Source organism: Cherax quadricarinatus, chromosome 38 (genome assembly GCF_038502225.1).
Source record: "Cherax quadricarinatus isolate ZL_2023a chromosome 38, ASM3850222v1, whole genome shotgun sequence".
In the NCBI taxonomy this organism is placed as follows: Eukaryota; Metazoa; Arthropoda; class Malacostraca; order Decapoda; family Parastacidae; genus Cherax; species Cherax quadricarinatus.
The window spans coordinates 15,041,327-15,064,713 of NC_091329.1; the positions used below are offsets into that span (position 1 = coordinate 15,041,327).

General features: G+C 46.0%; 2 protein-coding genes across 7 annotated transcripts in view; one reads left to right on the forward strand and one right to left on the reverse strand.

Annotated features, from left to right (window-relative positions):
- The window catches only part of LOC128692866 (retinol dehydrogenase 13), a 483,761-nt gene that overhangs the window by 305,777 nt on the left and 154,597 nt on the right, over positions 1–23,387 (reverse strand). The gene's annotated exons all lie outside the window — the stretch shown is intronic.
- Positions 887–23,387, forward strand: part of LOC128693020 (dual specificity protein phosphatase 2) — a 152,363-nt gene continuing 129,862 nt past the window's right edge. The window contains exons 1-2 of one of the 3 annotated variants that reach the window (XM_053782484.2): positions 887–1,017; positions 9,223–10,207. In XM_053782484.2, coding sequence (XP_053638459.1) covers positions 10,144–10,207 — 64 coding nt within the window. In that variant the 5' untranslated portion in view covers positions 887–1,017; positions 9,223–10,143. Of the gene's footprint in view, positions 1,022–9,222; positions 10,208–23,387 lie in introns of all 3 variants that reach the window. The other 2 variants (XM_070092125.1, XM_053782483.2) reach the window with 2 other exon arrangements.

Consider the following 23,387-nt stretch of genomic DNA (forward strand, 5'->3'; position numbering starts at 1 on the left):
CACTGGTTTCCCTGGCAGGGTGCTTTCCTCTATGTGCTTCAGCCGTGTCAGCATCCCTAGGAGCAACTGTATCTTCACTGGTAATAATTCTGATTGCCCCCACTGTGTTGCCCTCTTCAATTTTCTTGCGCACCTGGACTCTGACTTTTTCACTGTCAGTGGAGTGAGTGGGGGTTCTGCCTCTCCCTTTTTTGTGTTGACGGGGAAGGCGAATGAGGTTATCAACTCTAGGAAAATCTCTTAAGGATTTAATTATCATTGAGGCTATTCTCTTTCCCCTTCTTTCCGGCACAGCTAAGCAGACATTGCCAAAAAGTAGCAAGTTGTGCCATGCCTTGATTGTTGGTGGAGTATTTAAGATAGTGGAACCATCGTTTATTTTTTTCAGGAGGTCTGTAAGTTTCCCAGCTGCGTGTGGACGGGATGCTTTGGGAATATGTGTGAGTGTCCTGGTACCTTTTGCTTTAATTGCTTCCAAGATATTGTCCGATGATATATATATATATATATATATATATATATATATATATATATATATATATATATATATATATATATATCTCTATATATATATATGTATATATATATAATCTCACATACATACACACAACAGGAGCAGAAATAAATGAAGTTCAAATTTGACAGCAGTCATTTTTAAAGAGAGCGTCTAACAAACCTCTTCCAGCCTATGGTGATGACTACCCAAGTTTTTCTGATTCTCTCATATGTATACCAAAAGACAGACGAGAGAGGCAGGCAGACAGACGAGAGGTAGGCAGACAAACGAGAGAGAGAGAGAGAGAGAGAGAGAGAGAGAGAGAGAGAGAGAATGGGTAGTGGGAGGGAGGGAGGAAAGGAGAGAAGCTGTCAGACTCCCAGCTAGGGGCCCAGGATGGCAGTGTCTGTCTAGAAGGCTGGCACCAGTGCCCGTCAGAGGGCGGTTGGGCTCGCACGTGTACCGAGCGTCGCTGCTGCCGTGTGCCAGTCAGTGCAACCTCTGGCCTTCCTCCTCTAGCAGTATGCAAGTGCTTAGCACCAGTGTGCAAGTCAAACCCTGGGGTGACATGGATGGCATCATGGCCACACCAGTAACCCGCACTTTAGCCCAGATAACGAAGTGAAGTCAGTGACATGAACCTGATAACGAGATAATCAGTGACAATATTCTCATTCTCGGCAGCTCCCGTTTGATAACGATAATTCCTTCTAGTAACGTGATAACTAGTTATAATGCTTCTGCTGATGATATAATCCCTCGTGTAACGATAAAACTTGTGAGAGTATTTCCTATTAACGAGACCTCCGATCCGATAACGAGAGAACCAGTGGCAGAACTTCCTGTTGTCGTTACCTCCCACTTTGACAGTGAAAAAAACAGTAATAATACTGCCGGAACACATACCTTTCATCTGATAATAGAACCAGTGGTAGTATTTTCTGTTAACGCTAGAACCAGTGGTAGTATTTTCTGTTAACGCTAGAACCAGTGGCGGTATTTTCTGTTAACGCTAGAACCAGTGGTAGTATTTTCTGTTAACGGTAGAACCAGTGGTAGTATTTTCTGTTAACGGTAGAACCAGTGGCGGTATTTTCTGTTAACGCTAGAACCAGTGGTAGTATTTTCTGTTAACGGTAGAACCAGTGGTAGTATTTTCTGTTAACGGTAGAACCAGTGGTAGTATTTTCTGTTAACGGTAGAACCAGTGGTAGTATTTTCTGTTAACGGTAGAACCAGCGGTAGTATTTTAATGATAGAACCAGTGGTAGTATTTTCTATTAACGATAGAACCAGTGGCAGCATTTCCTGTTAAAGATAGAACCAGTGGTAGTATTTCCTGTTAAAGATAGAACCAGTGGCAGCATTTCCTGTTAACGATAGAACCAGTGGCAGTATTTCCTGTTAACGATAGAACCAGTGGCAGTATTTCCTGTTAAAGATAGAACCAGTGGCAGCATTTCCTGTTAAAGATAGAACCAGTGGCAGCATTTCCTGTTAACGATAGAACCAGTGGCAGCATTTCCTGTTAACGATAGAACCAGTGGCAGTATTTCCTGTTAACGATAGAACCAGTGGCAGCATTTCCTGTTAAAGATAGAACCAGTGGCAGCATTTCCTGTTAAAGATAGAACCAGTGGCAGTATTTCCTGTTAACGATAGAACCAGTGGCAGCATTTCCTGTTAACGATAGAACCAGTGGCAGCATTTCCTGTTAAAGATAGAACCAGTGGCAGCATTTCCTGTTAAAGATAGAACCAGTGGCAGCATTTCCTGTTAACGATAGAACCAGTGGCAGCATTTCCTGTTAAAGATAGAACCAGTGGCAGCATTTCCTGTTAAAGATAGAACCAGTGGCAGTATTTCCTGTTAACGACAGAACCAGTGGTAGTATTTCCTGTTAACGATAGAACCAGTGGCAGTATTTCCTGTTAACGACAGAACCAGTGGAAGTATTTTCTGTTAATGATAGAACTAGTGGCAGTATTTTCTGTTAACGATAGAACTAGTGGCAGTATTTTCTGTTAACGATAGAACCAGTGGCAGTATTTTCTGTTAACGATAGAACCAGTGGTAGTATTTCCTGCTAACGATAGAACCAGAGGCAGTATTTTCTGTTAACGATAGAACCAGTGGCAGTATTTCCTGTTAACGATAGAACCAGTGTAGTATTTTCTGTTAACAATAGAACCAGTGTAGTATTTCATGTTAACGATAGAATCAGTGGCGGCATTTCCTGTTAACGATAGAACCAGTGGCGGTATTTCCTGTTAACGATAGAACCAGTGTTTTTTAAAACAATACCTCCACTCTGATAACGAGAGAACCAGAGGCAGTACTTCCTGTTGACCATACCTTCCCTCTTTGATAACGACATTTCCTCTCTCAACGATATATGCCAAAAGATATTGATTTCCTCTCTGAAAACGGTGCGTGACAACGACATTAACGCCACCATAAAAATATCTGCTCGTTCCTCTATGATAACGAGACGTTCCCCTTGATAGCGACATTTCATCTCTGATAACGACATTTCTCCCGTTGATAACCATCATATACACACACAATATATATATCAGAGAACAGAACTTCCCACTCAGAACCCCACACTCTCAGAACCCCACACTCTCAGAACCCCACACACTCAGAACCCCACACACTCAGAACCCCCCCACACTCAGAACCCCCCCACACTCAGAACCCCCCACACTCAGAACCCCCCACACTCAGAACCCCCCACACTCAGAACCCCCCCACACTCAGAACTCCCCACACACACAACCCCACACACACACACAACCCCACACACACACACAACCCCCCACACACACAACCCCACACACACACACACAACCCCACACACACACACAACCCCACACACACACACAACCCCACACACACACACAACCCCACACACACACACAACCCCACACACACTCAGAACCCCACACTCAGAACCCCACAATGACATACAGATTGCGCCGGCAATATTAGATCAACGGGAGTTGGTTAGGGAGATGTGCATCTGTTTGCCCGTTGCCTAAACAACAGGTCGGTCTTCCCCCCTACAATCCCTTTTTTCCCCCTCACTCTCTTTCCTTAATCTTTCCCCCTTAATGACCCGCACCCCTTTTATGACATCATTCTTTCTCCCCCTCTGACGTCATCCTTTCTCCCCCACTGACGTCAATGTGTTTCCCCCTCTGCTTTTATCTTTTACTTCTGCTGTTGGGCTGACCTCGGCCTCCTGCTGTTGCTGCTGCCGGGCTGACCTCAGCCTCCTGCTGTTGCTGCTGCCGGGCTGACCTCAGCCTCCTGCTGTTGCTGCTGCCGGGCTGACCTCAGCCTCCTGCTGTTGCTGCTGCCGGGCTGACCTCAGTCTCCTGCTGTTGCTGCTGCCGGGCTGACCTCAGCCTCCTGCTGTTGCTGCTGCCGGGCTGACCTCAGCCTCCTGCTGTTGCTGCTGCCGGGCTGACCTCAGTCTCCTGCTGTTGCTGCTGCCGGGCTTACCTCAGCCTCCTGCTGTTGCTGCTGCCGGGCTGACCTCAGCCTCCTGCTGTTGCTGCTGCCGGGCTGACCTCAGCCTCCTGCTGTTGCTGCTGCCGGGCTGACCTCAGCCTCCTGCTGTTGCTGCTGCCGGGCTGACCTCAGCCTCCTGCTGTTGCTGCTGCCAGGCTGACCTCAGCCTCCTGCTGTTGCTGCTGCCAGGCTGACCTCGGCCTCCTGCTGTTGCTGCTGCCAGGCTGACCTCGGCCTCCTGCTGTTGCTGCTGCCAGGCTGACCTCGGCCTCCTGCTGTTGCTGCTGCCGGGCTGACCTCAGCCTCCTGCTGTTGCTGCTGCCGGGCTGACCTCAGCCTCCTGCTGTTGCTGCTGCCGGGCTGACCTCAGCCTCCTGCTGTTGCTGCTGCCGGGCTGACCTCAGCCTCCTGCTGTTGCTGCTGCCGGGCTGACCTCAGCCTCCTGCTGTTGCTGCTGCCGGGTTGACCTCAGCCTCCTGCTGTTGCTGCTGCCGGGCTGACCTCAGCCTCCTGCTGTTGCTGCTGCCGGGCTGACCTCAGCCTCCTGCTGTTGCTGCTGCCAGGCTGACCTCAGCCTCCTGCTGTTGCTACTGCCAGGCTGACCTCAGCCTCCTGCTGTTGTTGCTGCCGGGCTGACCCCAGCCTCCTGCTATTGCTGCTGCTGGGCTGACCCCAACTTCCTGCTGTTGCTGGGCTGACCCCAACCTCCTGCTGTTGCTGCTGCCGGGCTGACCCCAGCCTCCTGCTATTGCTGCTGCTGGGCTGACCCCAACTTCCTGCTGTTGCTGGGCTGACCCCAACCTCCTGCTGTTGCTGCTGCTGGGCCGACCCCAGCTTCCACTGACTCACCTCGGACGTTATTTCCCCTCCCCCTCTGCCTTCCCTCCCTCCCTTCCTTCCTTCCTTTTTAGCTCCTTCCCTCCACCCCTTCCTCACTCCCTCCACCCCCTTTCCACCCTCCCCCTCTCCACTCCTCCCTCCCTCCAGTCCTACATTACGATATAATTACCTTCACTTCTAGATCTCTCAGAGGTAGTTAAATAAACGCCTTGAGTAAATATCCTTCACTAAAGAACTCTAGGGTGTAACTTACCTCCCCATCCCCACTCGACACTCAATCCCCACTCATCCCTCCTACCCCACTCATCCCTCCTACCCCACTCATCCCTCCTACCCCACTCATCCCTCCTACCCCACTCATCCCTCCTACCCCACTCATCCCTCCTACCCCACTCATCCCTCCTACCCCACTCATCCCTCCTACCCCACTCATCCCTCCTACCCCACTCATCCCTCCTACCCCACTCATCCCTCCTACCCTACTCATCCGTCCTACCTCACTCACCCCTCCTACCCCTCCTTCCCCATCTGGGGGGCCGCCTGTGTAAGTATTCACCTAATTGCACTCGTGTAATTGAATTTACAGGCTTCGAGTCTCAGCTCCTGGCCCCGCCCTTCATCTGGCCGCTCATTTGTTTACTCCTAGGTGCGAGAGCCCTATTATACCTATTCTTAAAACTGTTTATGAATTCTGCCTCTACCACTTCACCGTCTAGGTTGTTACACTTCCCGACCACTCTAAGGCTAAAAAATTATTTCCTAACATCTGTGACTCAGCTGTGATTTTTAACTGTAGCTCTGCCCTCTGCACCTAAGACCCGCCTCTCAGACTTGCCCTATTCACCCTGTTAATTCCTTTTAGTATTTTGTATGTTGCAATCATGTCACCTCTGCTCCTGTCCTCTAGTGTCGTCAGGTTTAGCTCCTCTAGCCTCTCCATATATATATATATATATATATATATATTCCTTAATTCTGGGACTACTCTCATTACAAACCGTTGCACTTTTTCCAGTTTAATGTACTTTAACAGATGAGGATTCTACATTGGCGCTGCACACTCCTAGATGGAATTAATATTACCCCGTTATTTTCATAATATTCTTGTCTTAGTCTCTTGCTGTTTAGTAGTGAGTTGTGCATTACTGCTATCAGCACCTTGGGTCCTCCAGTTATGAGTGTCCCTATTATTTCATGATTCACCCACTCTCTGTCCATTCCATTCATCTCAACATACCACTGGTTTTTGATCAGCAATGCAACTCCTCTACTTTCCCTGTCCTTTTTCATTATTAAACATCCTTCGGGGAAGACAGCATCTGTTATCACCTCCGCGAGCTTAATCTGTTATTATTACAGAATAGTGGATGCCTCCACTATTCTCCTTCCATTCAGTGCTCTTATTTGTTATACCATCTACATTAGTATACCACACTGTCAGTATCTTATCTGTTTTTCTGTACGGGTTTTTCAGGGTCCTGTTCTCCTGGTTCTTGTCCATGTGTCAAGGAAGGGATGGGTATGAGGCTGGGTGGAGATTTGGGGTGAAGGTAAAGCACTGGTAGGTAGTGAGAGAGAGAGAGAGTGTGTGTGTGTGTGTGTGTGTGTGTGTGTGTGTGTGTGTGTGTGTGTGTGTGTGTGTGTGTGTGTGTGTGTGTATGTGTGTGTGTATGTGTGTATGTGTATGTGTGTATGTGTGTGTGTGTATGTGTGTGTATGTGTGTGTATGTATGTATGTGTGTGTATGTGTGTGTGTATGTGTGTGTGTGTGTATGTGTGTGTGTATGTGTGTGTATGTGTGTGTATGTGTGTGTATGTATGTGTATGTGTGTGTGTGTATGTGTATGTGTATGTGTACGTGTGTGTGTGTGTGTATGTGTGTGTGTGTGTGTGTGTATGTGTGTGTGTGTGTGTGTGTGTGTGTGTGTGTGTGTGTGTGTGTGTATGTGTGTGGGGGGGGGAAGAACTCTACCCATTAACCTAGGTTGTTCTACTAATCTCTGGTGTGATACTACATCAAATGCTTTTCTACAGTTTAAGAAAATACAATCCGCACAACTTTATTGGGTGGATTGTTTTACTACTGTGACTCTGCCGTAGAATTCCTGTAAATTCATAAGACAAACTTTTCCCTTCCTAAACCCATGCTGTTTTCCCTAAAAACAAAACAAAAAAAAAACTCTTCAAATGTCCCAATATTCTTTTTTGTACTATCTTCTGTAGAACGTTTGACAGTATGCATGTTAGAAATACTGACAGTATACATGTTAGAAATACTGACAGTATGCATGTTAGGAAAACTGGCCTGCCCTTCAGGACCTCTTGTCTGTTTCCTTTTTTATACATAGGAACGACATTTGCCATTTTCCAATTTTCTGGCAGATGTCTTGACTGGAGAGACAGGTTGAATAAATAACTTTGCTGTTGGGTCACATAGTTGTTTTGCCTGTCTCTCAGTACCCATGGAGGTATATCTGGTCCCACTGCTTTTGTTACACCCGGCTCTTGTAAGAGTCTCATCATTTCTTTCGTGCTGATACTTTCCAGCATCTGTTGGTCAGGTGCCTCCCCACAGTTCTTCGTTTTCCACTGCCAACACTTCTTTGAATCTTCTCTATCATTCTCTGTTAGTCTCTTTCCCTCATTCCCCAGCTTTATAACTTGCTCCTTCACATTTTTAGGTGGCTAAGAAATAACTTTGGTTCTGTTTTGGTCTTGGATGTTTTATCATTTTCAGCCTTCCTTATTCTGGCATGTTCCTTCCTGGCTCTCCTGTTTTCCTCTCGGTTTTCTGCATTTTGATTTGTTTTATATTTTCTTAAAGACCTCTTGCTTCTACCCTTATCCTCTCTACATTCTTGGTTAAACCATGGGCTCTGTTCCTCCTGCTTGTTATTCTTCATGTTTGGTACGAATCTCACCTTCGCGACTAGTCACAAAAAATATGGAGTTTATATGAAGTTGCAGGGAAATTTTGAAGGGAGATACACGAAGCAATGACGTGCTGAGATAAAGATCACTAAAAAATGTGTATGCTGACTTAACCGAAGAACGTAGGAAAGAACAAAACTGACAGATAGCAGACACAAGTATACTCCGTTTAGGCAGCGGAAGCAAGGGTATTTTTCAAACCATTTCCAATCCGCTAATATATTTCTAGTTACTACCTTATATTAACACTAGGTGCCGAGGGCGTCTCACATTAAGCCAATTAGTTTGTCTTGTGACCTGACATATCGTGAGAGGATAAAACTTGAAATACACGAACGCTTGAGTATTATTCTCTCTATATTGTGTTCTTCGTGAGAGATGTGAGAGTATTTAATACATAGTGTATTAAAGGTATCATGAACCAAAAAGGTTATGGTGTTCTGAGTGAGGGAAGGGGGGGAGGGAGACAGTTTACACCTGATCCCTAGACACAAGTGGCACGATGAAATAGGTCAATACACTGGTCATTGGTAAGTGTTGTGTTTCACACATGAGTGCACCCACTATGAGACAGCAACACATGACGCATCGAGGCTTTCAAGCGAGCAGTGTCAGTGAAAAAGTGATCAGTGCCCCCACAGGAACGGTGAAGCCATCACCAGCGAACCACCGTGTGTGTGCAGTGACTGGTGACTGTGTTGAACACGGAGCTTAAATTATGCCCGAGGTAAACACAGATTTTACATTTCTGTGAACGTAACAGTGTAAACAAGGTGGTGCGTAGAATCCAACTAGGGTCAGGCAGGGGGAGATTTATGTGTAACTGTAACTGTTGCGTGTTTTAGATGTTTACGAAAAATTTCTGCTATGCATTAACAATACTCGTTTTTGTAAATTTGCATTTTTAATTTTGCACAAAATCTACCGCAGCAGCGATGTTTGAACTGATTTTCGTAGAATTGTCGTAACAACAAATTTACACTGTTTGGCAAAACGATCATTGATTTGTAAGCCAAGACCGCAAGCTCTGGCTAAAGAGCACAACATATACAAGGCTTCATGTGACGTTCAACTCTTTGTCAGCCACGAGTGACGTATGTTTATTTAATTTTGTGGATACAGCTAAGAGACGGATATCAATATGAACCTGGCATAATATTGACAATACAGCAGGTGTGGTCAAGTGGTAATATGAGGGTGAGGGAGTGCCGTGGCCTCACCTGGTATAGTGCCTCCTAGAGTGCCGCCACTCGGAACCTTGCTGACGTAAATCTTGCATTATTTCCAAAGGGCAATTCATTCTCCTTCCACATCATATATTACGATACTCGCGCCCGAACGCTCGATCGTGTCCAATACTTCGCTTTAGGCAAATATATATTGAATCATTTACAAGGAAACGTTTGTGATTGTAAAACGTTATTTCCCTCCCACAGCTGTTGACAGCACTACGGACTCGCATTCGACACTCCTAGTGGAAAGATAAACTTGTAACACATGGAACTAAAGTATCAGCAGTGAGAACATTGGAATAATTCAGCACTGCTTGAACATCTTCCCCTGGTCCAATCTTCACAGTTACAGCCTCCTCCCTTCAGTGCCCTACTGATATTCCTTATATTCTTACACGTCATCTCGCTGCAGCTCCTCTCTCCTGCGTTCTCCTGGTATTTTCTTACCTCCCCGTTCCCTCTCCTCATCCTCCGTACCATTCCCTTCCTCATATTTAATACATTCCTAGCCTTCTCTTCACCGTTCCTCCCACTTCATTAATAATAGTTTAATTTATCTATAGCTTAGTTATAATTACTCTGGACTTTTCATTTCTGTAAACTGATAACACAAGCCAGCTGTTGCATCAAGCCAGTGATAAATACACGAGATCTAGTTTTGCTTGTAATCCTATCTACCAGTCACACACAAACTGACAAAAACCTTAACCCAACAGCTGGTTATCTCTTCATCGCAAAGCTCTTGAACTTTCTTGAAATAGTTATAATAATAGCAGAAACTCATCTATTCCAAAACATCTGACTTTCCTTGTCCTTCACTCTAACTTTCCTGGTAGAACATACATTCCCTATTTCACACATAATTTACTCAACTTTTACTCTGATTTCCCCCACCCTTAACTTCATCCTCATCACTATAACCCCTTTTTCATTCCTCCTCAACCTCCCCTAACCAGGAGAACACAAGAAGAGGGAAGCACTGCAGTAGGCTTACTGGCCTAGCTAGCATCTCCTCACCCAGGCCAGAGAAGGAACACTCACAGCCTAAGACTTCGAAACATAAACCTCAAGTCTGCCTCCTGGGGTCGAGTTGAGTGACGTCATGTGATCAGTGGGCCGAGCAAGATGGGCTGTAAGGGATCCAAGTCGAAGAAGAACGCCTACGCTAGGGTCGCTCAGTACCAGAAAGGTGAGTTAAGTTCTACCTAAGCAAACAACAGAACGGGTGGGGACTGAATCCATGGCGAGTCCTAGGACTCGCCAAACCCGTTCCGTGGTTTGCATCCAATCGTGTTATTACAAAGCTCTACCTGTTCAGTCTCTCTCATGCAGACGTAACCACATTTCTGTTAATTCAACCGACACCATGAACAAAATACATCCTACCAAATGAAAGTATAAACAATATGACAACCACAATACTAAGCACAGTATCGAACTCATTCTTCAATCTTATAGGTCACATTAACCGCTATCACCTCTGCATATCCAACATACACTTATTGAATCATGTAGTCATTACACAAATACTACAATTGTTTGAAGAGATATAATAAAAATGTTGGTTAATGGTTCACAAAGTTCCATTTTGCACTTCTTAAGAAACCTTGAAAAAAATTTTCATTATGACCCGGAGACTTATTTTGCTTCAATCTGTCTACCACCAACAAATGGTAAGAGAGACACGCAGTATAATGCGATACTTTACTGACGACCTTATCATACCACATAACAGTAACTTGACCTAATAAAGCTCACTGTGTGCTCGAAATATCAAGTAAAGGCTCGCAGCATACAACATTTCTGTCTCTTGTACCACGGTGTGTATTATATACTATTTCTCTGCATCACTTTCACATGCAATAAACCTATAATATTAATAGCGATAAAAGATACAAAGATATGAAATTACATCACATCTGAGTAATAAGTCAGAACGACATTAATAACAGCGATTTATATAACACGTGAAGAATGACATTAAAAACAGAGGCGCTCAAAAAATGTAATACAAAAAAGATCACTATAAACAACAGCTGAATGTAATTACAAAGAGATTAACAAGACAAGTGAAAAACGAAGCGACGGCAAGTGTAAAAAGTATGTCTTTCACTAATGGAGGTCAAGCTGACGGATGCTGCATACTGTCTGCCACCTTGGTGCAGGCGGAATCCAGAGTGGATGACACGCCTCCAGAGCGGATGAAACACTGCCACCTGCTCGCGCAGCTACTGCTGTTATTATAGTCGGTACTGCATTTACTGTAGCTACTGCTACTTATGATGATGACGCCGCTGTTCCTGCTGCTGCTGATCCGAGGTCGCTCGTATGTGAGAAGACTTAGAGCAGTAATCCACTGAGGAAGAGAGTTTGGACTACAAGCAGCCTGCAGGTGGTTGAACCTCACACACACACACACACACACACACACACACACACACACACAATGATAACGAAATACAAAATACTGCTTGGAACAGACAAGGTGGACACAGACAGGATGTTCCAGAGATGGCACACAGCAACAAGGGGTCACAGTTGGAAGTTGAAGACTCAGATGAATCACAAAAATGTTAGGAAGTATTTCTTCAGTCACAGAGTTGTCAGGAAGTGGAATAGTTTGGAAAGCGATGTAGTGGAGGCAGGATCCATAAATAGCTTTAAGAAGAGGTATGATAAAGCTCATGGAGCAGGAAGAGGGACCCAGTAGCGGCCAGTGAAAAGGCGGGGCCAGGAGCTTTGAATCGACCCCTGCAACCACAACTAGATGAGTACAACTAGGCGAGTACACACACACACAGCCTGCAAGTAGCTAGACTTCTCTCACACACACACACACACACACACAAACACAAACACAAACACACGCACACGCACGCACGCGCACGCGCACGCACACGCACACGCACGCACACACACACACACAAATACACACACACACAAATACACACACACACACACGCGCGCATGCACATACAACAGGCCTAGTGTCTAATCGACATGTGCCTAGGACCAAATGGTAACTAACGCATGCACATACAACAGGCCTAGTGTCTAATCGACATGCGCCTAGAACCAAATGGTAACACACACACACACACACGCATGCACATACAACAGGCCTAGTGTCTAATCGACATGTGCCTAGGACCAAATGGTAACTAACACACACACACAAACACACACACACACACACACACACACATAACAGGCCTAGTGTCTAATCGACAAGCGCCTAGGACCAAATGGTAACACACACACACACACACACACACACACACACACACACACACACACACACACGTACACGTACACGTACACGTTCAGGACCCTGTACACCGTGTACGTTAGGCCCATACTGGAGTATGCGTCACCAGTTTGGAACCTACACCTAGCCAAGCACGTAAAGAAACTAGAGAAAGTGCAAAGGTTTGCAATAAGACTAGTCTCAGAGCTAAGGGGTATGTCCTATGAGGAGAGGTTAAGAGAAATCGACTTGACGACACTGGAGGACAGGAGAGATAGGGGGACATGATAACGACATAAAAAATACTGAAAGGAATTGACAAGGTGGACAAAGAAAGGATGTTCCAGAGATGGGACACAGCAACAAGGGGACACAGTTGGAAGTTGAAGACACAGATGAATCACAGGGATGTGTGTGTATGTAGGAGGTTTAGCCACTTGTGGCTAAACCTCCTACATACACCCAGCCTGCAGGTGGCTAGACCTCCCCCACACATACACATCCTGCAGGTGGCTAGACCTCCCCCACACATACACATCCTGCAGGTGGCTAGACCTCCCCCACACATACACATCCTGCAGGTGGCTAGACCTCCCCCACATACACATCCTGCAGGTGGCTCGACCTCCCCCACACATACACATCCTGCAGGTGGCTAGACCTCCCCCACACATACACATTCTGCAGGTGGCTAGACCCCCCCCACACACACACAGCCTGCAGGTGGCTAGACCTCCCCCCCCCACACACACACAGCCTGCAGGTGGCTAGACCTCCCACACACACAGCCTGAAGGTGGCTCGACCTCCCACACCCACACACACAGCCTCCAGGTGGCTAGACCTCCCACACATACAGCCTGCAGGTGGCTAGACCTCCCACACATACAGCCTGCAGGTGGCTAGACCTCTCCCCCACACACACAGCCTGCAGGTGGCTCGACCTCCCACACCCACACACACAGCCTGAAGGTGGCTCGACCTCCCACACTCACACACACAGCCTGAAGGTGGCTCGACCTCCCACACCCACACACACAGCCTGCAGGTTGCTAGACCTCCCTCACACACACACAGCCTGCAGGTGGCTAGACCTCTCCCCCACACACACACAGCCTGCAGGTGGCTAGACCTCCCCCACACACAGCCTGAATGTGGCTCGACCTCCCACACCCACACACACAGCCTCCAGGTGGCTAGACCTCCCACACACACACACAGCCTGCAGGTGGCTAGACCTCTCCCCCACACACACAGCCTGCAGGTGGCTAGACCTCCCCCACACACAGCCTGAAGGTGGCTCGACCTCCCACACCCACACACACAGCCTGCAGGTTGCTAGACCTCCCCCCCACACACACAGCCTGCAGGTGGCTAGACCTCTCCCCCACACACACAGCCTGCAGGTGGCTAGACCTCCCACACACACACACACAGCCTGAAGGTGGCTAGACCTCCCACACACACACACAGCCTGAAGGTGGCTCGACCTCCCACACCCACACACAGCCTCCAGGTTTCTAGACCTCCCACACACTCTCTCTCCATCTTTGACGTCACCACAGTGACCCGTTACATCACCAGTGACGCACACGTGGGTGGATCGTTGCGTGCGTGCCTGTGTGCGCGCGTGCGTGAGTGCATTTCTACTGAGTTGCGTTCGAGACTCAGCTCCTGGTCCCCCCTCCTGTCTACCTGGGTCTCGTCATATCTACTCCCGAAGGGGTGTACTGAGCTTGCCTCCACCACTTCCTTACATCCTTATGGCTCATGTGTGTCTTCAGCTTCCACGTGTATCCCCTTGACACTGGTCCTCTTAATTCAATCTGTCTATATCAATTCCTCTTATGATTTTGTACATAGTAATCACGTCACTTTTTTTCCTTCTCCCCTCTAAGGTCGTCAGGATCAGTTCTTGCAACTTCTCATAGTGCAAACTTCTGGGCCTTTTCCAGTTTCTTCAAGTGCTTGACCAAGCGTCTAACCAAGTGCTTGACCAAGCGTCTGACCAAGTGCTTGACCAAGTGCAGGCGCCATGCCAGAGCCTCGTACTCAACGACTGGTCTATGATATGTCGTATATAATGTTCTGAAGGACTATTTATGTTCTTGAATCCTTTCCTGAGGTTTGCTAACCTTCATATTCTGCTGACGTTATACGGTTTACGTGTATTTTTTGGCGATATGTTTGGTGTTATAGTTATTTATAGATCCTATCCACTCTGATATCTGCAGCGTCTGTCCCGTCTGTACTCTGTCTGGTCTGCCTTCACCTTCTCCAAATCGCATGACCTTACATTTTTTCGGGTTTAATCCTAGAAGCCACATCTCTTGTCGATAGAGGTTTTCCTGCAGTCTATTTCTATTTCCTCTGTTATTATTCTTGTCATTAATTTACATTATTCGGAAAGAGTGGCACAGAGGACTCAGTTTCCTTTGGTATATTAGAAGAGTAGTGGTCCTAGTATTGATCCTTGAGGAAACCCACATGCTACCCTCTCGTATATTCTGATGGCTTATTTCTTACTCTTATTCTCTATCGTGTTTCATTAAGGTTCTCCTTTACCCGTTCCTCTAATTTCTGGACTAATCTCGGGTGTGGTTGTGTCAAATGCTTTCCTGCAATACAAGATGATACAACTCGCCCAGCCCAGTCGTTTTTGTATCTCTTCGACTTTGTCGTAGCAATCCAGCAAATTTGTATAACAGGAGCTTCTGTATAACAAGCGTGTTCTCTTTTTCTTGCTATCTTCTTCAGAAATTCTGATAATATAAATATTAAAGATACAAGTCTGGTGGTGAGTCCTTCGTCTGTCCCCCTTTTTTATATACGAGGATCACTTTTGTTATTTATCAATTGTCTGGCACCTGTCAAGAATGGAGAGACTGATTACCTTTACTACTGGGCCCCACCGTGACTCTGCTTTTTCTCTCAGCACCCACGGAGATCATTTGTCTGCTCCCTTTGTTTTGGTTACATCAAGTCATGTAGTAGTCTCTCACTTCTTTTGTTATGCTGATGTTTTCCAGCACCTGTTGATCTGGTCTGACAACGTTACCTTCTGATAACTCGACAATTTCTTTTGTAAATGACTTCTTGGAATCCTTTGCTAAGCTGTTCGCATATTTCTGAGTCATTCTCCGTCAGTGTCCCATCATTCTTGGTCTTATTATTTCGTCCTTCACAGTTGTCTTTTTATGTTGTTCTGAGTAGCCTATAATAAGTGAGTGAGTGAGACTGAGGGCGTGTGTATTATAGTCTGTGTGTGTGTATATATATATATATATATATGTCGTGCCGAATATGTATCAATTAGCAAGAACTCATTTATTAAGTCCTTTCTAAAATATACGTATAAAGATATATATTAATGTTAATGTATATATATATCTATATATATATATATATATATATATATATATTTACAATAATATATATATATATAATGTCGTGTCGTATAGGCAAAATTGGTCAATTAGCAAGAACTCGTTTAAAATTTTCTCTTATACGTTACAAGATATATTTTTTCCATTTATGTTAATGTAAAAATTAATAATTTTGCACCAGAAGAACCTTAGTAAACTTACCTAACCTTATTATAACAAGCGAAATTTAATTTAGTCTAATCCAACTAAATATGTCTTAGTTAAGTTTGCAATAATTTAATAACATACACAAAGAAATATATTTTTTTCGTTAGGCTCAGAATGATTTTTGCGAAATTATTGCATACACAAATTCTCGCTCTGTCACATTCTGCCTTATTCGGCAACACGAGCACTGCTATTTAAGCCAAAATCGCAGTTTTACCTATTCGGCACGACAAATATAAATAACCTACCTCCTACACCATACACTTGCAACATCTGCCACATTGCCCCCCCCATGACAGGGTGGATAGGGGGGCAATGTGGCAGATGTTGCAAGTGTATGGTGTAGGAGGTAGGTTACTGAAAGCAGTGAAGAGTTTTTACGAGGATAGTGAGGCTCAAGTTAGAGTATGTAGGAAAGAGGGAAATTTTTTCCCAGTAAAAGTAGGCCTTAGACAAGGATGTGTGATGTCACCGTGGTTGATTAATATATTTATAGATGGGGTTGTAAGAGAAGTAAATGCGAGGGCCTTGGCAAGAGGCGTGGAGTTAAAAGATAAAGAATCACACACAAAGTGGGAGTTGTCACAGCTGCTCTTTGCTGATGACACTGTGCTCTTGGGAGATTCTGAAGAGAAGTTGCAGAGATTGGTGGATGAATTTGGTAGGGTGTGCAAAAGAAGAAAATTAAAGGTGAATACAGGAAAGAGTAAGGTTATGAGGATAACAAAAAGATTAGGTGATGAAAGATTGAATATCAGATTGGAGGGAGAGAGTATGGAGGAGGTGAACGTATTCAGATATTTGGGAGTGGACGTGTCAGCGGATGGGTCTATGAAAGATGAGGTGAATCATAGAATTGATGAGGGAAAAAGAGTGAGTGGTGCACTTAGGAGTCTGTGGAGACAAAGAACTTTGTCCTTGGAGGCAAAGAGGGGAATGTATGAGAGTATAGTTTTACCAACGCTCTTATATGGGTGTGAAGCGTGGGTGATGAATGTTGCAGCGAGGAGAAGGCTGGAGGCAGTGGAGATGTCATGTCTGAGGGCAATGTGTGGTGTGAATATAATGCAGAGAATTCGTAGTTTGGAAGTTAGGAGGAGGTGCGGGATTACCAAAACTGTTGTCCAGAGGGCTGAGGAAGGGTTGTTGAGGTGGTTCGGACATGTAGAGAGAATGGAGCGAAACAGAATGACTTCAAGAGTGTATCAGTCTGTAGTGGAAGGAAGGCGGGGTAGGGGTCGGCCTAGGAAGGGTTGGAGGGAGGGGGTAAAGGAGGTTTTGTGTGCGAGGGGCTTGGACTTCCAGCAGGCATGCGTGAGCGTGTTTGATAGGAGTGAATGGAGACAAATGGTTTTTAATACTTGACGTGCTGTTGGAGTGTGAGCAAAGTAACATTTATGAAGGGATTCAGGGAAACCGGCAGGCCGGACTTGAGTCCTGGAGATGGGAAGTACAGTGCCTGCACTCTGAAGGAGGGGTGTTAATGTTGCAGTTTAAAAACTGGAGTGTAAAGCACCCTTCTGGCAAGACAGTGATGGAGTGAATGATGGTGAAAGTTTTTCTTTTTCGGGCCACCCTGCCTTGGTGGGAATCGGCCGGTGTGATAATAAAAAAAAAAAATAATATATATATATATATATATATATATATATATATATATATATATATATATAAATACACACACACACACACACACACACAAATACTCCCTCCGCTCACACACATACACACTCTTATTATAGTATAGTATAATTAGAGTATAATACCGAATACATCTACTGAGGCGCACATCAACCAAATAACTGCTGCAGCATATGGATGCCTGGCAAACCTAAGAATAGCATTCCGACATCTCAGTAAGGAATAGTTCAGGACTCTGTATACCGTGTAGGTCAGGCCCATACTGGAGTATGCAGCACCAATTTGGAACCCACACCAAGTCAAGCACTTCAGGAAATTAGAAACAGTGCAAAGGTTTGCAACGAGACTAGTCCCAGAGCTAAGGGGCATGTCCTACAAGGAGAGGTTAAGGGAAATCGACCTGACGTCACTGGAGGACAGGGAGGACATGATAACAACATATAAAATTCTGAGAGAAATCGATAAGGTGGACAGAGACGGGATGTTCCAGTGATGGGACACAGCAGCAAGAGTCACAATTTGAAGTTGAAGACTCAGATTAGTCACAGGGATCTTAGGAAGTATTTCTTCAGTCAGAGTGGTTAGGAAGTGGAATAGTCTGGAAACTGATATAGTGGAGGCAGGATCCATACACAGCTTTAAGATCAGGTATGATAAAGGTCACAAAGCAGGGAGAGACCAATCTAGTAGCAACCAGTGATGAGGCGGGGCCAGGAGCTGTGACTTAACCCCTGCAACCACAATTAGGTGAGTGTACACACACACAACCTGTGAGTTTTGGATAACTTATGCATTCCTCTTTGGCACCACCAAAACCCCTTCCCTCTGACACCCCAAACACTCCCTGTGGCACCCAACACTCCCATCCCTGACGCCCAACAAAATCAATGTTATCTATAATGAAACACTGAGAAGCCATGGCAATACAGTACTGATGCTGGTTTTTACCTTGGCTACACTTGGTGTATAATACACGTTTGGTATACAAAAAAAACTGGTAAATGTCACAGCGGCATTTGGACACACCAGCCTATTTAAAAAAAAAGAAAATAATTTATTTTATGAAGGCTGCGTGTCCGTGATTTAACATGAGAACACATGTCTGATTTAACATGAGAACACGTGTCAGTGATTAACATGAGAACACGTGTCAGTGATTAACATGAGAACAAGTGTCAGTGGTTTAACATGAGGACACTTGTGTTCAGCATCAAATACATCCCTCTGGTTTAAGAATGATACACTTGTGCAACATTTAAAGGAAAAGTTTCGCCAACCAGAGACTTCAGTCTAAAACAGAGAAAAACGGTGAAAAATGAGGAAGATAATGAGGTAATCAGTCCCTCAGGCTGGAGTTCGACTCCAGGCTGAGCACACATGAATGAGACAAGTGTCTCATTCCTCAGCTTGTCGGTTTTCTAAATCATTACATTACATTCCTCTTGGTATTCTGAAGTATTTTCCCCGTTGCGGCCTCTAAACTTACACGTAAATGGTACATTACTTGTATTAACAGATATCATTACAATAATGTATACAATACCGGGAAGATGAGAGATATCAGGAGGGAGGGAGAGTGCAGCTCCTGGGTCTCTTGTGTATACATCTGTGTAGGGAGTGACTACCTCATCACATGTGTAACACCTGTGTCTCTCGTGTGTACAGTTGTTCAGGGACTACTACCTCATCACCTGTGTGTCTCGTGTGTACAGCTATGCAAGGACTGACTACCTCACTTACAGTGTTCATACATCATCTCTGGACTGATATAACATTAATCTGCTTGTTACAATTCTCAGTTTTTAGCCAATCAACGGTGATTAAACTCTCACATTAATATACAGAAAATTAAACTTTTGTCCATCTTCAGTGTGTGGGGGAGAGGAAGGGAGGGAGGGAAGGAGGGAAGGAGAGAGAAAGAGAGAGAAAAAGAAAGAGAAAGAGAAAGAGAGAGAGAGAGAGAGAGAGAGAGAGAGAGAGAGAGAGAGAGAGAGAGAGAGAGAGAGAGAGAGAGAATGATGATGATGATGCATGGGGAGGGAACCATAAAATTCCAACATGCTCCATAAAAGACGCAAATACCCCATCGACTTTTACCCGTGTTGATACAAGGATGCCTCAATGACTGATGAACACACGATACCACCACTACCCCCGCCACCACAACTCTTACAACGATCCCTACCACTACAGAAGCAGAAGCAGAAGCAGAAGCAGCAGCAGCAGCAGCAGCAGCAGCAGCAGCAGCAGCAGCCGCAGCCGCAGCCGCAGCAGCAGAAGCAGCAGCAGCCGCAGCCGCCGCAGCCGCCGCAGCCGCCGCAGCCGCCGCCGCCGCCGCCGCCGCCGCCGCCGCCGCCGCCGCCGCCGCCGCCGCCGCCGCCGCCGCCGCCGCCGCCGCCGCCGCCGCCGCCGCCGCCGCCGCCGCCGCCGCCGCCGCCGCCGCCGCCGCCGCCGCCGCCGCCGCCGCCGCCGCCGCCGCCGCCGCCACGACCATCACCACCACATGACAACTCTCAAGACAGAATTAATCAAACCTTGGCTTCAGCTACTTAGCACAAATCTCGATACTAACCGTAACTGTATTGAACTTAAACTTGGTGACGGCAAGAAACTTGGGGAGCAATTATCCTGGAGGAGACAGTGATCCTCGCTGGTTATGAGTGCCAATTCTGGGAAGCAATTACCTTCTACATCACTTACATGACTGGTAGTGTACGTCTATCATTGTGTCGAGTTGTGGTGTGTGTCACCAGGAACCCAGAGTAACGGAACACAAGAACGACACTGAACCCCGCCCAGCGGGTTTTTGAGGGCAAAAAAAAAAAAAAAAACTTTGAAAATGTGAAAATGGCGTGATGGAACTGCTTCTTTGATCAATTACTTACCTCAAACCTAAAAATAAAAAAAACTCCAGTATAAATAGCTTTCCTTGAAAATTACAATGGTTTTCATAATGACCCTGACCTGAAGTGTCAAGGTGAAGGTGGAGGTGGTAGGGAGAAGTTAGGGGTGAAGAAGAAAGTAGGGGTGAAGCTGGTGGGGAGAAGGTAGCGGTGTAGGTAGTGGGGGAGAAGCGAAGAGTGAGGGGTGGAGTGAAGGCAAAGGAGAGAAATTAGGGAAGAAAGTGGGGGTGGTGGGGTGAGGAGAAAGAAGTGGTGAAGACGGTGGGGGAGAAGTTAAGGGTGACGAACGGGAGGTTAAAAGTGACCCAGGAGCAGGTGGTTAACACCACCAAGCACACACATGCCTTAAGAAGAGGTATGATAAAGCTCGTGGAGCAGTGAGAGTGGACCTAGTAGCGACCAGTGAAGAGGCGGGGCCAGAAGCTATGACTCGACTCCTGCAATCACAATTAGGTGAGTGCACACAAACTGCTACGACTTTGATGTCGTAACTTAAATAAAATGTTGCTGGCTCCGAAAGGCTGCTCAACACTGCTGTCTCGGGGTTATAAAATTACACTGAAATACACAGCAAACCTTGGGCCAACATGTACTCATATATTAAACAATATTAATTATTATTAGGAAGTAAGGACAAAAACTCACCTATATAAAAATATATGTATATTAATAGTAACTTATATATAACTTATAACTACTACAAAAAACCACCAGACTCCAGTTCACATTAGTTCACTAGCACATTAGTTTACTAGCACCGGGGCCAGGAGCTGAATCTCGACCCCTGCAACCACAATTAAGTGAGTACACTGCTACTAATGAGCTAAACAAAATAAATCATCAGGGAGGCACCATGACATACACACCCGTCTTCACTTCTCTCTGGTGGACTAATTACCAGCAGGCAAAACACCATACAGTACTCTCGCATAAACAGGCATCTGCATACTAGGGCGTTACAAATACACATGAGAGTACTTAAACACAAACACCTATGGTATACACTAAAAAACTTACCAAATTACCTACTCGAACTAATACCAACCCATGACGACTTCACCCAGCCGCCTTCCTACACGTACTGAACTAAACACCTCTCATCGGCTTCTGTCCTGGCCACTGCCTGACTGACAGGAATAAAACGCATCTGCATTCTGCGTAAAACACACACACACACACACACACACACACACACACACACACACACACACACATTTGTGACTCAGTGGTCAAAATAGTCGACCCACAACCAAAACAACCCGGGTTCGATTCCCGTGCGGGGCAACCCAAACACCTAGGAAAGTCTCCTTATACCTGCTGAGCCCTGTGCACCTAGCAGTAAATAGGTACCTGGGTATTATTAGACTTTTGTGGGTATAGAACAGGGAAAAATAAATTGGAAATGACACAGGTATTACTGTTGTTCATGTGAAACTAATGAGAAAGTTAGAAACCGGAAGTGAGAAAGAGGTGAATGAGGGCGTGGACTGTCTGCTGACTTAGACAAATGGACGCTAGACTTCCTGATATGTGTAAGTACTAAGTATAGGTCAGGGAGAGAAGACCGGACACGGAACACAGTCTGAAAGGAGAGATGCTGCAACAACACAGTTTGGAAGAGCACACACTCCAACAACACACACTGGAAGAGCACACACTCCAACAACACACTCTGGAAGAGCACACACTCCAACAACACACACTGGAAGAGCACACACTCCAACAACACACTCTGGAAACCTTTTCTTTAATAAATGTCCTGAACCTCATTGAAGTGTCCTGTCCCACACATCGTCGGTATCAAGGAGCCGGAGAGGCCAGGAGCTGGAGAAGCCAGGAGCCGGAGAGGCCAGGAGCTGGAGAAGCCAGGAGCTGGAGAGGCCAGGAGCTGGAGAGGCCAGGAGCTGGAGAGGCCAGGAGCTGGAGAAGCCAGGAGCTGGAGAGGCCAGGAGCCGGAGAGGCCAGGAGCTGGAGAAGCCAGGAGCTAGAGAGGCCAGGAGCTGGAGAGGCCAGGAGCTGGAGAAGCCAGGAGCCGGAGAGGCCAGGAGCCGGAGATGCCAGGAGCTAGAGAGGCCAGGAGGTAGAGAGGCCAGGAGCTGGAGAGGCCAGGAGCTGGAGAGGCCAGGAGCTAGAGAGGCCAGGAGTTGGAGAGGCCAGGAGTTGGAGAGGCCAGGAGCTGGAGAGTTCCCCTGTTATAACACCGTACAACAAACATCAACTCCTGTATGCTCTGGATAGAGGTTAATAACTTACCCTGAAGACATAAATAGCAAATTTAGTAAGGAACTTAGCAGAGAAGCAGGTATTGATTGTGGTGGTGTGCTAGGCAGTAGTGAGCCTGGGCGTCGTGGAGTGTAAACGCCGCGTTTAACATCACCTCAACGCTACATCAACATATCTATAACTACTCTCACTATAATCCTAAGACTATACATTAGAAACTGGTAATGCTATCCTCTTCCTCTCAATGCGTCCTACCTGGCCCCTTCCTCTCAATGCGTCCTACCTGGCCCCTTCCTCTCTTTCGCTCCATACATCCATCCCTTAAACCACTCGCTTCCATTATCATGGACCGGTAAGCCTGTGGAAGGCCTCGGTCAGATGAATAAAGACTACAGCTGCGGGTCATCATATGACTAAGACCCGCGTCAGGAAACACCTGTCCTGTTTCCTGACAACTCTTACATAACCTAATTCACTCCCACCTCCCACAAGAAATAGGCCATCCCGAGAGATGTTAATTCCCAATATTAACTCCAGCTCTGCTGGGACGAAACCCCTCAAACTCTCGTACTTTGAGAACCACTACTGGAATACTTAACGATATCCTCATCGCCCTACTGAAGTCTCCCAACTATTTAGATCCTAGAAGTCTTTAATCAAGATAGAAGTAGTTTTTAATCAAGACAGTAGTAGTTTTTAATCAATATAGTAGTAGTTTTTAATCAAGATAGTAGTAATCAAGACAGTAGTAGTTTTTAATCAA